The sequence below is a fragment of the Chironomus tepperi genome, unplaced genomic scaffold, assembly GCF_022539635.2.
Source record: "Chironomus tepperi strain 1889 unplaced genomic scaffold, CSIRO-AGI_Ctep_v1 contig_85, whole genome shotgun sequence".
In the NCBI taxonomy this organism is placed as follows: Eukaryota; Metazoa; Arthropoda; class Insecta; order Diptera; family Chironomidae; genus Chironomus; species Chironomus tepperi.
Window position 1 is genome coordinate 4,325,515 of NW_027226207.1, and position 13,767 is coordinate 4,339,281.

At 29.5% G+C, this 13,767-nt stretch overlaps 1 protein-coding gene across 11 annotated transcripts in view; it reads left to right on the forward strand.

Moving 5' to 3' along the window:
• The window catches only part of CASK (peripheral plasma membrane protein CASK), a 278,246-nt gene extending 270,319 nt beyond the window's left edge, over positions 1-7,927 (forward strand). For 4 of the 11 annotated variants that reach the window (XM_070635181.1, XM_070635186.1, XM_070635184.1 and 1 more), the window contains 5 exons: positions 1,322-1,441; positions 2,880-3,002; positions 3,104-3,387; positions 3,514-3,686; positions 3,803-7,927. In XM_070635181.1, coding sequence (XP_070491282.1) covers positions 1,322-1,441; positions 2,880-3,002; positions 3,104-3,387; positions 3,514-3,686; positions 3,803-3,809 — 707 coding nt within the window. In that variant the 3' untranslated portion in view covers positions 3,810-7,927. Of the gene's footprint in view, positions 1-1,321; positions 1,442-2,879; positions 3,003-3,103; positions 3,388-3,513; positions 3,691-3,802 lie in introns of those variants that run through there. The other 7 variants (XM_070635187.1, XM_070635191.1, XM_070635192.1 and 4 more) reach the window with 3 other exon arrangements.
• The last annotated feature ends 5,840 nt before the right edge of the window (positions 7,928-13,767 follow it).

Below are 13,767 nucleotides of genomic sequence, written 5' to 3' on the forward strand. Positions count from 1 at the left end.
TGTTTATTTAATCTAAAAGTGTTGTTCATTTAAAATAAAATTCATTGTATTCTGTTTGTTTAGTTTTGGTTTCGGTCATAAATGTGAAACTTTACTTTTGGACTGTAAATTGTAAATTTTAGTTTTTTGGAAATTTAATTATTTTTAAAGCACCTTTTTTGAAACTTTTTCACAAATTTATTTCCCGTATTGATTTGCATTCCAATCCCCCAATTTTATTCCCCCGCTCTTAAATAATATTTGCCAATAAACTTTTTATACTTAAAAAAAATCATATTAAAAGCATCGACTGCATAAATTTCGATCGGAGCAGCATTCAACCCACTTGAAACAATCGTACATTACATATATAATATTTAAAAAAAATTCTTTCATATTACAGAACTAAAATTTTTCACATTTATCAAATTTAATATGTATTGATAGCACACGAGCTGTGAATATGACTGTACATAAATTTGAATGTGTCCATAGTAATAAATTTTAAATGTAACTTTAATTAAATTTTTTGTTTTTCCAACTTTTTTTTATGTGTGCTTCTTGACCTAGTTTGAGTTGCTTCTTTGTAGGGGTGTAGTCAGGAAATACGTATTATGGAAGGTCAGATCCATTTATTTTCTGGTTGGATCAAAAAAGAAAAGAGATTTTTGAGGTGTTTTCAAAGTTTTCACATACCCGGAAGGCACGAAAATTGGAAAACCCGCAATCAAACCAGCATGACTCTTGTCTGACATCAGATTTCATTGAATTCGGGTTCATCCATTAGTCAAGCCACCAGGAGATTAATTTTACTCATTTTTAATGTCATGTGCTTTCCGGGATATTAATTCAAATCTAAACAGTAGACCTTGATGGAGATCCTGATGTAGAATCATCCCTAAGCTTGATTTCAAGTATATTTCAGCCATATTTAGAGAGAATATCAATAACTCTTAACTAGAATCTAAAAAGGATTCCCAACAATTCAATTCCTGACTACAATCCTGCTTCCATGCCTGCCATCAGCTTTTTAGCACTCAATTCTTATTTTTTCTGCCCAAGACTTTTTAATTAAAGACATTTTTTTTCTCGCTTATTTAAATGAGATTTTAATTAGTATCCAATTTGACACGTCCGTTCCATCTATTTGCTTGCAACAGCGTCTGCCTGACTTAGATCACATTTCTCTTTTTTCAATTTCTTTCAATAAATTTTCTTTAACATTTTCCTACAAATGAAAATTTAATAAAGAAAAACAAGTACGATTCGGAAATGGCAGCATTTGTATCTAATATCTTTTTTCTTTCTTTCCAACCTTTTTCTTCTAATTTATTTTTTATAGTCAATTGTTCCATATTTAGTCGCAAAAAGAAACAATGTCGAGATAAATATTTGGCGAAACATAATGCAGTGTTTGATCAACTAGATTTGGTGACATATGAGGAAGTTGTGAAAGTACCAGGTGAGTGTGCTTATGTATTTATTTAAGGTTGACTCAGAAAACGAACATTAATCACGTTCAACAAAATTTTAAGATCACTTAGACATACTTAATCTTGTGAATACAATAAAATTTATTTTTCATTCTAATTCTTGCGGTGTATTTTTGAGGTTGAATGTTTTGTGTTTTGTTTCGGAGTCTTCTTGGTTTTGAGAAATGAAATTCGAAACTTTTGACGATATTAAACAACTTTGAAGGCTTTGAAGAATAAGACAAAAACCTAGATCGATTTCAAGTTTGATCAAGTATTTGAATAAATATTGGAAGGATTATTTAAATGGACGAGGCAGAACGAAGAGTCGAAATTCATTTTTATCTGCATGGATACTCTAAATGGCCGCCGTATGGTTTGACGTTAATGCGGCGATAAAGTGACGTCCTATCGCTGCTCGGAATAGTTCAAAAGAAGAGTTACTTGTTCAAACACCACAAGTCAATTGGGCGATCCAAAAATTTTGAACCATCCCGGGAATTCCAACTGAATTTAGCACTAGGTCGGAGTCACGACAACCTGAAGCCATATTTGGATTTATAGATTGGTTCCATTTCGGTGACTCTATCATAATTTCTTTCTCATCCATCGTTACCTGGTATCCAAACCACTTCCACAATATTCTTCTGCAAACTCAAAATTTCTCAAAACTCATTCTCGAATTTAATTCCGTAACAAATCTTAAAGTTTGAAGCATAAAACACTTGAGGATGAGAGAATATTTTCCTACACCTCAAAAACAAATCTCTTTACAACAAAATGTAAGCTTTTCTGATGAGATTCGAGTTTTGAAACAATTAAATCTTGATGCTATAACATAATTTTGTTTTCTTTGAGGATATTCAAATGTGAGCATCTTCTTAGAGAGGAAGAAGACTCTTATATGAAGTCTTCTGCATGAATTCTCCGTATTACAATGATTTATTTAAGATTTCTTCAAGAAAATTTCACTTTATTTTCTTTAAAAGTTGAAGAGTTTTTGAAATTATGTTATTGAAGAATTTATTCATGAGTAAATCTGGACCCAAGGCTGATTTTTTGCTGTTAACATAACAATCTACTTATTATGCTTCAAATATTTGATACAAAATTACCTTAAAAAGGATTAGCTTACAATACTCATCATATTTAGACCGTAATAATCCAAATGAAAATTATGAAATCATGTGAAGTTGTTGGACAGAACTTTAATTCTGTGGAGATTACTATCTACATGTATGGACAATTAGGATTAGTGCTTCATATTATTAAAAGTTATGATCAGCTTCTCGTCCGTACATTCGCCCTAAAAACAACAAAACAACCAAGTCCTCAAAAACTACACAGCAAGCATGATCTCAAAAAACTAATTTACCATCCATCACATAGATATCTCAATAACATCTGATATATGTTTTTATTTTTCAGTAGGCGATCCAACGTTCCAACGTCGTACATTAGTATTGCTCGGTGCTCATGGAGTGGGTCGACGTCATATTAAAAATACGCTGATTGCAAAATATCCCGATAAATATGCTTATCCCATACCACGTAAATAATATTTTTTTATATAATTAAATGAAATGAGAAAAAAACCAAAAAAAAAATTGTCGAGTTTACATAAAAATAATATGAAATATATTTCATTATAGACACAACACGACCACAGCGACCAGATGAAGAGAATGGACGTAGTTACTATTTCATTTCACATGATGAAATGATGGCGGATATATCAGCGAATGATTATTTGGAATATGGTACACATGAGGATGCAATGTATGGTACAAAGCTTGATACAATACGGCGAATTCATGCGGATGGTAAAATGGCAATACTCGATGTTGAGCCACAAGCCCTAAAGATTTTACGAACAGCTGAATTTTCACCCTATGTAGTATTCATTGCTGCACCATCGTTACAAAATATTGCTGATGTGAGTATGGTCAAAGTTTTACTTGATGTCGAGGAAGGAACTAACCAAAAAAAATTTGCTGCTGTCCTATAAATTTTGCTTCTCTTATCTAATCGATATATTCCCCCTTTATATACAAATTCACAGTATGATGGAAGCTTGGAGCGTTTAGGAAAGGAATCAGACATGCTGCGTTCAGCATATGGACACTTTTTCGATTTGACCATCGTTAATAATGATATTGGTGAAACGATAGCAAAACTTGAGAATGCCATCGATACGGTTCAATCAACACCACAATGGGTTCCTGTGTCATGGTTGTAAGTATCGATTTTGTCCGTCCTCAATTTTTTGCAATTACTGCATAAAAAAAACCAGCACTGATTTTTCAATTTATTGACTACGATTTTTTGTATTTTTTGTGTGCCCATTTCAGATACTGACAAGATGACGAAATTGATTGCGATGAATGTTTAAATGGATATGACTGCAACTGTGGATGTGAAGATGATGAATTGCAATAAATTTATTTTTAGACATTTTTTTGGTTCCTATTAAATTTTATTCACATTATTTTTGGGTAAATATAATTTTAAAATGAATGAGTTTGTGGTGGTGTCCAAAGCAGCTATAAATGGCTTAAATAATTGAGAAAGTTGAAGAATGCACTGCATTTGTTATGTGCTTTAGTGATTTCACTATAGTACTATTAAGAATGAAGGATAAAATCCAAATATGCGGTTTAATGCTGCTTATTGAGGTAGAAAATCTACGGTTAATTAGTGAACTTCTCAAAGCTATAGCATAACGTAGAAAATCCTTGCTATGCAAAGTTTAGAACAATGGATTGAAAATGTTTGAACTTATGCTATGCTTAATTGAGAGATTTTAATAAACAAGAGCGAAATCTACCTCTATAATTAAGCTATGGATAGCAGCAAAACCCGGAAAGCACATGACATAGAAGTGACTGTAAATTGGTCCCCAGACTTACTTGACTCTAGTCTAAAGTCGAATTTTATCGAGTCTGGACGGAGGTCAGAGTCACGCAAGCTTGGGGTTGAGTTTTCATCCTTATCAACATCATGTGCCTTTCGGGATTCAGCATACTTTGGACACCACATAAAAACAAGTAAACGATACAAAATGAACGAAAAAAATTATGAATTTAATTTATATTCGGGATAAAAAATTAAGGATGAAAAGATTCCTGTTAAAATAAATGAGAACAAAAAGGAAATGAATGCCCTTGAGGGAACAAAGAATTGGAAGCGGATATACGGATTTTAACTTTTTGTTCCCTTCACATTCAATTTTCAACTAAAAAACAATTTTTTAAAAGATTTTATTAAAAGGAATTTTTTTCTAAATTTTTAATTCAATTTTATATTTTTTTAGAGTAAAAAAAATTTTTCTTACGAATTTTCTTTGAGAAAATTAAAATAAAAAAAATGAGTAAAATGGTTTTACATTTAAGCGCGTTTTTAAACTTTTAAATAAGATAAATTCACGAGACAGCAAAATTACATCTTTAAATTTTGTAAAAATATCACACACAAAAAAAAGTTAAAAATTCCACCAAAAACTGCCAAAATTGTCTCAATAAGGCACACTAAAAAAATTTTTGTCTTCGAAAAACGCGCTAATTTTTTTAAAAAATAAAAAGAAAAAAAAATCAAAAAAAAAAAAAAAAAAAAAAATTCATTCTTTAAAAATTGCATTCTTTCATTGATGCACATTGCACAGTAGCATTATCACACAGTCAAATAGTAAGGCAGACATTAAAAAAAATTGTAGAATCAAAAGGCATTGCCAAATTTATGATACTTTCCTGATCGTTCAAGTCGAAAAATGTCAAGAAAAGTAACACAAAAATAAAAAAATGTTTCAACGAATTTTCATGAAAAACAAGAAGAAAGTCTTTAGCACAAAAAAAAAATATTAAGATAACTTGAGTTATTTCCACAGTGAACAATAATGCAATAATTAAAAAAATGTATATCAACATATAAATGATAATAATTAAACAAAAAAAATGGAAAGTTCATTTTTCACGAGTACAGCAAAAACTGGATAAGAATAGGGTGAGTGGGTTGGGGGTCGAGTTGGGGTAGATTGTGTAAAAATTTAAGAATTTTTTGAAGTTTTGAAGTTTTAAGAATTTTTGAGATTTTGAAAAATTTAAAAAATTTTGAGAATTTTGAAAATTTTAAGAAGTTTTAAAAACTTTCAAATGTTTAAGAAGTTTTGAAAATTAAAGAAATTTTGAAGATTTGAAAAATTTTAAATTTTGAGAATTTTTGAATTTTTGAAAACTTTTGCAAAAGTTTTCCAAAAACTCAGCAAAAGTTAAAAAATTTGAAATTGTTTGAAATCTTTTCAATTAAATTTGAAATCTTCCAAATTAATAAATCTACATTCACAATCCCAATCCCCAACAGCCCCTTCAATCCCTCACCAACCATCAGCAACTACGTTTGAACAAAAGAATCTTCTTCTTTCTCTGAATGAACTTATTAACGAATTTATCTTTTCATGATTGTAATCAAAAAATAATGATTTTTTTTATATTAAATTGTAAGGAAATTTTATCTCAAATCATCAAATGTGCAGCATAACGAAATCCTGCAAATTTGATAATTTAAGACACTACAAAAAAATGATCCCACTATCTTCCAAGAGAATAAGTATTGAGACAAGGTTGAAAAAGGTCAGAATTGCTATTTACTATATATAACCAAAAAACACAATGCATTTTCTTTCGTAGATTTTGATCATTCCTTTTAAACAGCAACAAAAAAATGTTAATAAAAATTCTATATTTAAAGTGAAATATTTAAAAAAAAAGATTTTCTTGCAATAATCCCAACTACACACAAAATCTAAAGTTACTGACATGTGTTTCGCATGGAAAGTGAATGTTTTATTTTCCTGTAAACTATCATTGTACCTTAATCAGACAGAAAGATGCTTGAATGATGCATAGGAGTAGAAGGGGTTGGAAGGGGTTTGGTTGGTGTACATTAGCATGACTATAGAATTTAATATGGTTGTTGTCTATTAGATTAGATGACATATGGCTACATGAGGTAGTCTTTAACAAGTCATGTGCAAATTGGAAGTCACCGAGTGATCAAGGACACTATTCAGAAGCCAGAGAAACGGCCAAAATGTCACAATGCCTTTTGAGTTCAGAGGAATAGCTTGTGAAAGGCTTCCATTCGAGAAAACTCAATATCCTTCGGGAGAATCTCTAAAAAATTATTTTATTTTGAATAACTAGTTGCGTCTTGACCTTCAAACTGAAACAGACACTAAAATCGTAAGATTTATTGCCTGTCCCAGCTTGTCCCATAGATTAATTTCTCGTTGACTTTTTATCAATAACTCTCCACTTTTCAATTAATCGTCAAATTTCCACAAACCCCAAATTTCAAGTTTCAATCTCAATTCATCCGAAACTCATGAATAAGCAGAAGAATCTGAAAATAATTTGGATATTCTAAATATAATCGTGACAGATGATCCTAAATCTCACCATCATTTCCTGAGCACGAGGCAAAAATCACCTCATTTTCAAGAAAAAAGAAAGAATCTTACTAGAACCTTTCGAAAACAGACATGCAAATATGGCAACGACAGCTGTAGGTGTTTAAATCAACATCTCCGTTCGTACGCCCACCAAACCACTTGATCCGAAATAAAACATTTTGTGTGTCATTCAAGATAAAGAAGAGAAGAATTTAAAAAACCGGTGGAAAAATGAAAAAAAATTGAAAATTAAAAAAAAGTTAAGTAAAATGAAGAAGAAACTAAATTAGTTAGAAATTTGAATTATAAATGAAATAAAACTAAAAAAAAAGTAAAAAGTAAAAAACGGAAGGGACTCTGTAAAAAGTACTCTTTGCAAAACTAACATACGATAACTAAGCTAAAGAATATTGAGTTGAAATTATTCGGGAAAAATGTGAGAAAAAAAAAATGAAAACTTTACGAGTAAAACACAAAATGTTAACATATAAAAAATATTAAAATTAAAAAAAAATGAAAATGGAAAAAATAATAAAATTAAGAAAAAAAAAACTTAAAAGAAAAATTCTTAAAAAAAGCTCTTTAAAAAGTATTAAAATGAGTAAAAATCACATTCTTTCCAATAAAAAACAGTTGATAATTGATGATGAATAAGTAATTGAAGAAAAAATTTTTGATATAAAAAAAATGATCAAATTTTGTTGTTAAATGAAAAAATGAAGTAAAATGTAAATTTGTTTTTGTTATGAAAAAAACGTTTTTCATCAATTTTTAAGCGATTTTTTTAGTTCTCAAAAAAAAATCTCAAAGTGATGGAATGTCTTTGTGGAGGTGGCTTTTGTGAGAATTTTTTATATTAAGTATTTGAGGAGTTAATTGACGATGAATTCATTTGACATTTCATAGAGTCATGCGTAGGCTTTCTGAATTGCAATGTTGATGGATTTTTGGAACTGCAAATGAGAAAATAATTAAATTTCACGAATTCATCTATAGACAGCTTCATGGAAAACCTATCAGTAACAATTAAACTTTGAACTTTAATTTGTTCCTGCTTCAGGTCATTTCATTATCAGATTGATATTGATTAGATTAGTACAGCTTTTCTGGTGAATTTAGAAACTGAGGACTTTGAGTCGAATTCGACGAAATTCGATCCTACGTTAGAATCACGTTGACCTGCATGCAATATTATCCGACTTACTCACGCTGTCTGACTTTCAGATTAGGTCTCATTGAAATCAAATAATAAATCAGAGTTCTGTAGCTCTATTCGCTCTTAAAAAGTCAATCATCAAAATATGCTCTACAAGTCTATTAACAACCATAAGATCAGCATTCAACTCTACAAAATAGAAAATTCCTCTCAAAATCCCTCCTCAAAAATTCCAAATCACATTAAAAAAATTCTAAAAATTTTAAAAAATCATACAAGATGGACAGAAAATGAACGATAAAATACTTCCATCTTAATAAAATAAGAAAACATAAATAAAATTAAATTTCTTTCATTTTTGATTAGCTTTTAGTTCAAGTACAAAACTTATTTTTGAAGCTTTTTTAATTGGCTTGATTTAGTTTTATTATTAAATATTAGAAAGATTTTTGGGATTGTTGAAAGTTCTGTTTAGATGATTTTAGGTATCTACAATTTGAGAGTTGTAAATACATCCAAAATACCAAGCAGAATCATCAACAATTCTACAATAATTTATTATTCAGAATTATTTTCATTTAACACACAAAAGAATTTAAATTTCAACCCTTTTCGCAGACCTTTTCCCATTCAAAATGAAATCAAATTCAAGAAAACCTATAAATCTTAACTAATTATTGTCATTAAAAATGAAATATTTAAACAAAAAAATGTTGTTAATTAGATGAATAAAAGAAGAAAATTATTAGTGAAAATACATTAAAATACATTAATTTAACTTCATTCAAAGTTTAAAAAGCAAAAAATGAATTTTTTTATTGTATCAGTGCGACATTAAAGGATCTAAAAAACTTAATTAAATAAATCGTAAAACTGAAAGAGAAATATGAAAGATTTTTAATGAATTTTGAGGAATTTTTTGCAGGATTTTTGAAATTTTTTAGTTTTTTCAAAGACTGAAATAGTTTCGATCAATTTTTGAAGAAAAATGATTGAAATTTAGGAAAGTTTTTTAAAAGTTCTGCAACTTGACCTCAAAATTTCATCAATTTAAGATTTTAATGAGTTATTTCATAATCCATAAACTCGAAAAGTTCGAAATATTCTTCAAAATATAAGCAAATCTCAAATTAACGATAAACATTATTGATCTAAATCCACAATTCCATTTCTTTCAGTTTTGAACTGAACGATTGCAGACTTTGAGTTTCGTAAGGTGTGAGCGATAAATTAAGCTCAAATCAATATTACCACACAATTTTTGAGACTTAATTTGCTTAAAACTGGAACTAATAATTTCGTTCAATTTCACTTTCATAAATAAAATGTTAAAAAAAAATTAAATAAAATCTCCATAAAAATTAAAATGAAAATGATTTTAAATCATGGAAGTTGAAAATTAGGAATTATTCGAATTTTTGGTGATTTTGATGAATTGCATCCTAATCTGAGCGACGAAAGGTTCAATTTTGAAGCCATTTGGAAGAAATATGAAGTTTGAAGTTGAAGTTAACTTCGTATGGATTTCTTTTGGTGCAGCAGTTGATTGTCCTTAATGAATTACTCTAAAATCATTAAAACTATACAATCAAGTTTTAAATTCAAAACTAAAGACGAATCAAATATTGAATAATTTTCAAAATTTTCCTCATGATTCAAACCATTTTCCAGTGAGTGTCTGAAAATTTAACTTTCAAAATTCTTCTTTCAGCTTGAGGTAATTAACAGATCGACACACATCGACTTGTCATGATGACAACATTTGAATGAGTGTTTATAAGTCTTAACTCTCAAATGTGTTGTTAAAACTGTTTAAAACTCAAAATCAATTGAATTTGAAAAGCTGAAAGTGAAAAACTTTGAAACTCAAATTTCCAGTCGCTCCATAAAAACAAGATCACTAAAAAGGTTGAAAAAAGTAATGAGAAACGCATTTGTCATCACATAAAAATTACACACGTAAACACACACAAGCATGAAAGATCAAACATTTAGATGATTTTTACTAAAAAATATTTAAAAATGAGAGAAATTGTAAACTTTAGAATTAAAAAAAGATGAAAAAAAAAACTGAGTCTAATTCGATTTTTTAGAAACTTTAAGTAAGGTAAAAAAAAATTTAAAAAGTATAAAAAATTGACAAAAAAACTATAAGAATGATGCAATAATTTTAATTTATGTTTTTATGTGCAATTATTCACTAAAAGTTAACGATTTATCATCTTAAAAATGAGTAAAACGTGTGAACATTAAAGAATATTTCAGTTCACATCATCAATTTAAGATGTTTGTATCTTCCTACGCCCCCCACTTTTATTGAGTTTTAATAATTATTTTTTAATAAAAAAAAGTTTAAATTCATTTTTCTAATATGAGAAAAAAATTTAAATAAAAATGATGAAAATTTTTATGTTAATGAATAATGAAGAACAAAAATGAATGAAAAAAACAAGTGGAAATCATATACGTTGTCGATAAGTTAAAATTTAGTAGAACAAAATGAGAAAAAAACAGAAAAAAATGATGAAGAAAAATGAGAAATAAAAAATAAAATGAGACAAAAATTTGAACAAAAAATGAGAAAATTGTGACTTTTTTCTTGCCTTTTTTGCGTGCTGTTTCGTTAATTATTGTTATTATGCTGCATTATGCTGCAGTTCTCCAGAAAGTGCTTAAAAGCAGTAATATAAGTGAGTATCATTAAAATTTTCTTTCAGGGTATAGTTGAACAGGAAAGTAATTAAGATGTGTTCTACGGCATTTAATTTATTCTTGAAAAACTGGAACTGGAATGGTTTCATTTTTAAGTGATGTCCTTCAAAAAGTATGATCTTTTTCAGCCTTTCATCTTGTTTTTAACTAGCCTCTAGCTTAATGGCTTAGTCTCATTAATAAAAAAATGCTGAACAGCGCAGCGTACTTTCTAGGGAAGAATGCTAAACTAAATTCAGTCTGCAAATCAAAATTCACAAAATTGGCGATAATTCCAGCTTCAGGCGACTCCTATGGGAGTTCACGACCAGCGAAGTAAGTAAGTAAGTAATCAAAATTCATCAACATTAACTCCAATCTAAGAGCTTTTATAATTTAGAGTCGAAGTTTAGTTACCCATGAACTCGATTTAAAAGTCTATACAACTTCCCGAAAACACAAAGAGGTGAGCATGCTCATTTAGGAGAGTTAGGACATAAGTCTACTTTTGAATCAATCTCTGTTTTCTCGTGTCTAGCAATATATTTGATGATCTTCCAGATATTGCTTTATTGTTTGCTCCATTATTGATCTATAGACTTAAATACAATGAACTGAAACTCATAATTTACTGAGGAAATACAATAAAATTGAAATGTTTGCTTTCTGAACTGATTTTCTAGAGTAATAATTATTTATTTACTTTTCAAACAAAATAAGTTCATGTTCAAACTGGATTAAGGTGTCGAAAACATGATCGAACTGATCGGCATCAATCACGGGATTCAGTTTTTTGGGCCACAAACATGGGACTCAGTTTTAATCACTTAATTACTATATAAAACATCCCCATTTTCACTATAAATTGTAAACTTTCCTTGAATTTCCAGAACAATTTTTTGAACAGTAGTTTCAGGTGTTTCAAGATTCTTGTGATCACCGACAGCAAAATTGTCAAAACATTTATCAAGTGCTCTAGTCAATTCATCCTTACGAATTTTACCATCTGGATACGAAAAATTCTCATCAACACAAATATTATCCTTTAGTTGTAATGACTCCAAGCTTCCCAATTCATCAATAAATGTCGATTCAATTTCATTAATTTTATTGTCAGTCAGAGTCAGCTGCTGAAGTTGTGTCGAATTCCTGAACAATTGTGAGTCGATACGCGTAAGATAGCTGTGTGTAATGAACAATTTTTGCAAATTTATTAAGCTTCCGAAGGTCGTCGGTGGTAAATTTGTGAATCGATTATGTGTGAGCCATAAAGTATTGAGTTGTGAGAGACCAAAAAATGCACCTGCCTCGATATTCTCAATATGATTATTTATCAACATCAAATGCTGTAAATTTTCAAGGCCTTCAAATGCGCCATGCTCTAAAGTTTGAATATGATTATCCTGAATGATTATATTCTTCAAATTCGGTGCTGTTGACAGTACAAATGGCTGTAAACGTTTCAACGAGCTCATATGAACTTGAAGTCCTTCAATATTTGAAAACTCCATAAGCATCTCCGGCACAATAAATGGTGTATGCGAATTCATTATTTTTATATTCACAACATCCTCATTGCTCTTTTTAGCTTTATGTATACCTGTAAAGCGTATCTTCTGTGTTTGTACAGTGACATTTACATTAATATCAACCAGAATGCATGAATATCCCTTTATTGTAAAAACTATATCATCGTCGAAAATGCATTCAAGTGTATTTGTTACAGGATGTGCAAAACATTGCTGAACTGCAAGGATGATGAATAGAAATCTGTGAAATAAAACATATTAGGATGGATTGTCAGTGATGTGTATTGATAGATATCCCTAAATGACCCTAAATGGTCCATTTCAAACAAATTTCAGACAGTGAGCTTGGAAAACACAATTCGGGTAGGAGGACGTGATTTTGGCATTAAATCGTGAAACAACCCACGTGAAACCGGCACAAAATCAGAGTCACGCCATCTTGTGGTTGCATTTTTGATTGATTAGTCGATTTGTGGTATTTAGGGACGTTCCAAACTGTCTTGGATCTAAAAAAATTTTACTAGAGTCATCCAGTACTCGCTAGTGACTCTTTCACTCATTTTCAAGCTCATAAGCTGATAAAAATCACAAAATGTATCTTGAGCTTCTAACGAAACATGACTTGGCACAAGTCTATGAATCTTGTCTGGCACCTTGAAAAATTGGAATAATTTCACTGATTTCCAACTCATCTCAAAATTTCACATCATTCACAAACAAACCCCGAAAATAAAAGCCAGTGAGACATGGTGAAAAACCAAAATTCCTTCCTGATTTATTTCAGCATTTTTGTCATATTTTTATGTTTTTTTCTTCAAAAAATTTTGTTGCAATAAATATCTTTCCGGAAAATTTAATATGTAAATCTGTACAATCACAAATCTTACTTTATTGCCATACTCGTTATTCCTTTCGAATGTAAAACCTTCACTAACAATGATTCTTATTATTTTGGAATTAGATTTTTTTGATTTATTTGTCATGTTCTGTTGATATCTCAAATATGTTTAAGTTTTTTTCAGTTGGTCTAATGATAAGAGGATGTGAGGGTTGCATAAATTTTAGGGGAGTATTGATTGGTGTCAGATTTTTTATGGCAATCGATAAAAATGATGAGAATTTGATTGTTATTTTTTGCTAAATAATTTATAACTTGTTACATCTTGTACTCACATAAAACTCATGTTCTTGTTAATAGATAATGAGATGATAAATTTATTTGATTGAATTGATATGTAGTTATTGATTTTTTGGATTTGTCTCTTACAAATTGTGATTCTAGTAGCTTCTGGGAGGATCTGTGTGAAGATTTGATTAGTATAAGTACATATATAGGTCAACATTAATTTATGGTTTATTCAACAGCATTGTTTGACAATTCTTAAAAACAAATTCTATTCTAAATTGAATAAAACATTTATGAAAGATTCAGAAAATTTTCCACCTTTCTTCTAACAGATTCTTCAGCACTTAAACAACACTAATTCACTTATG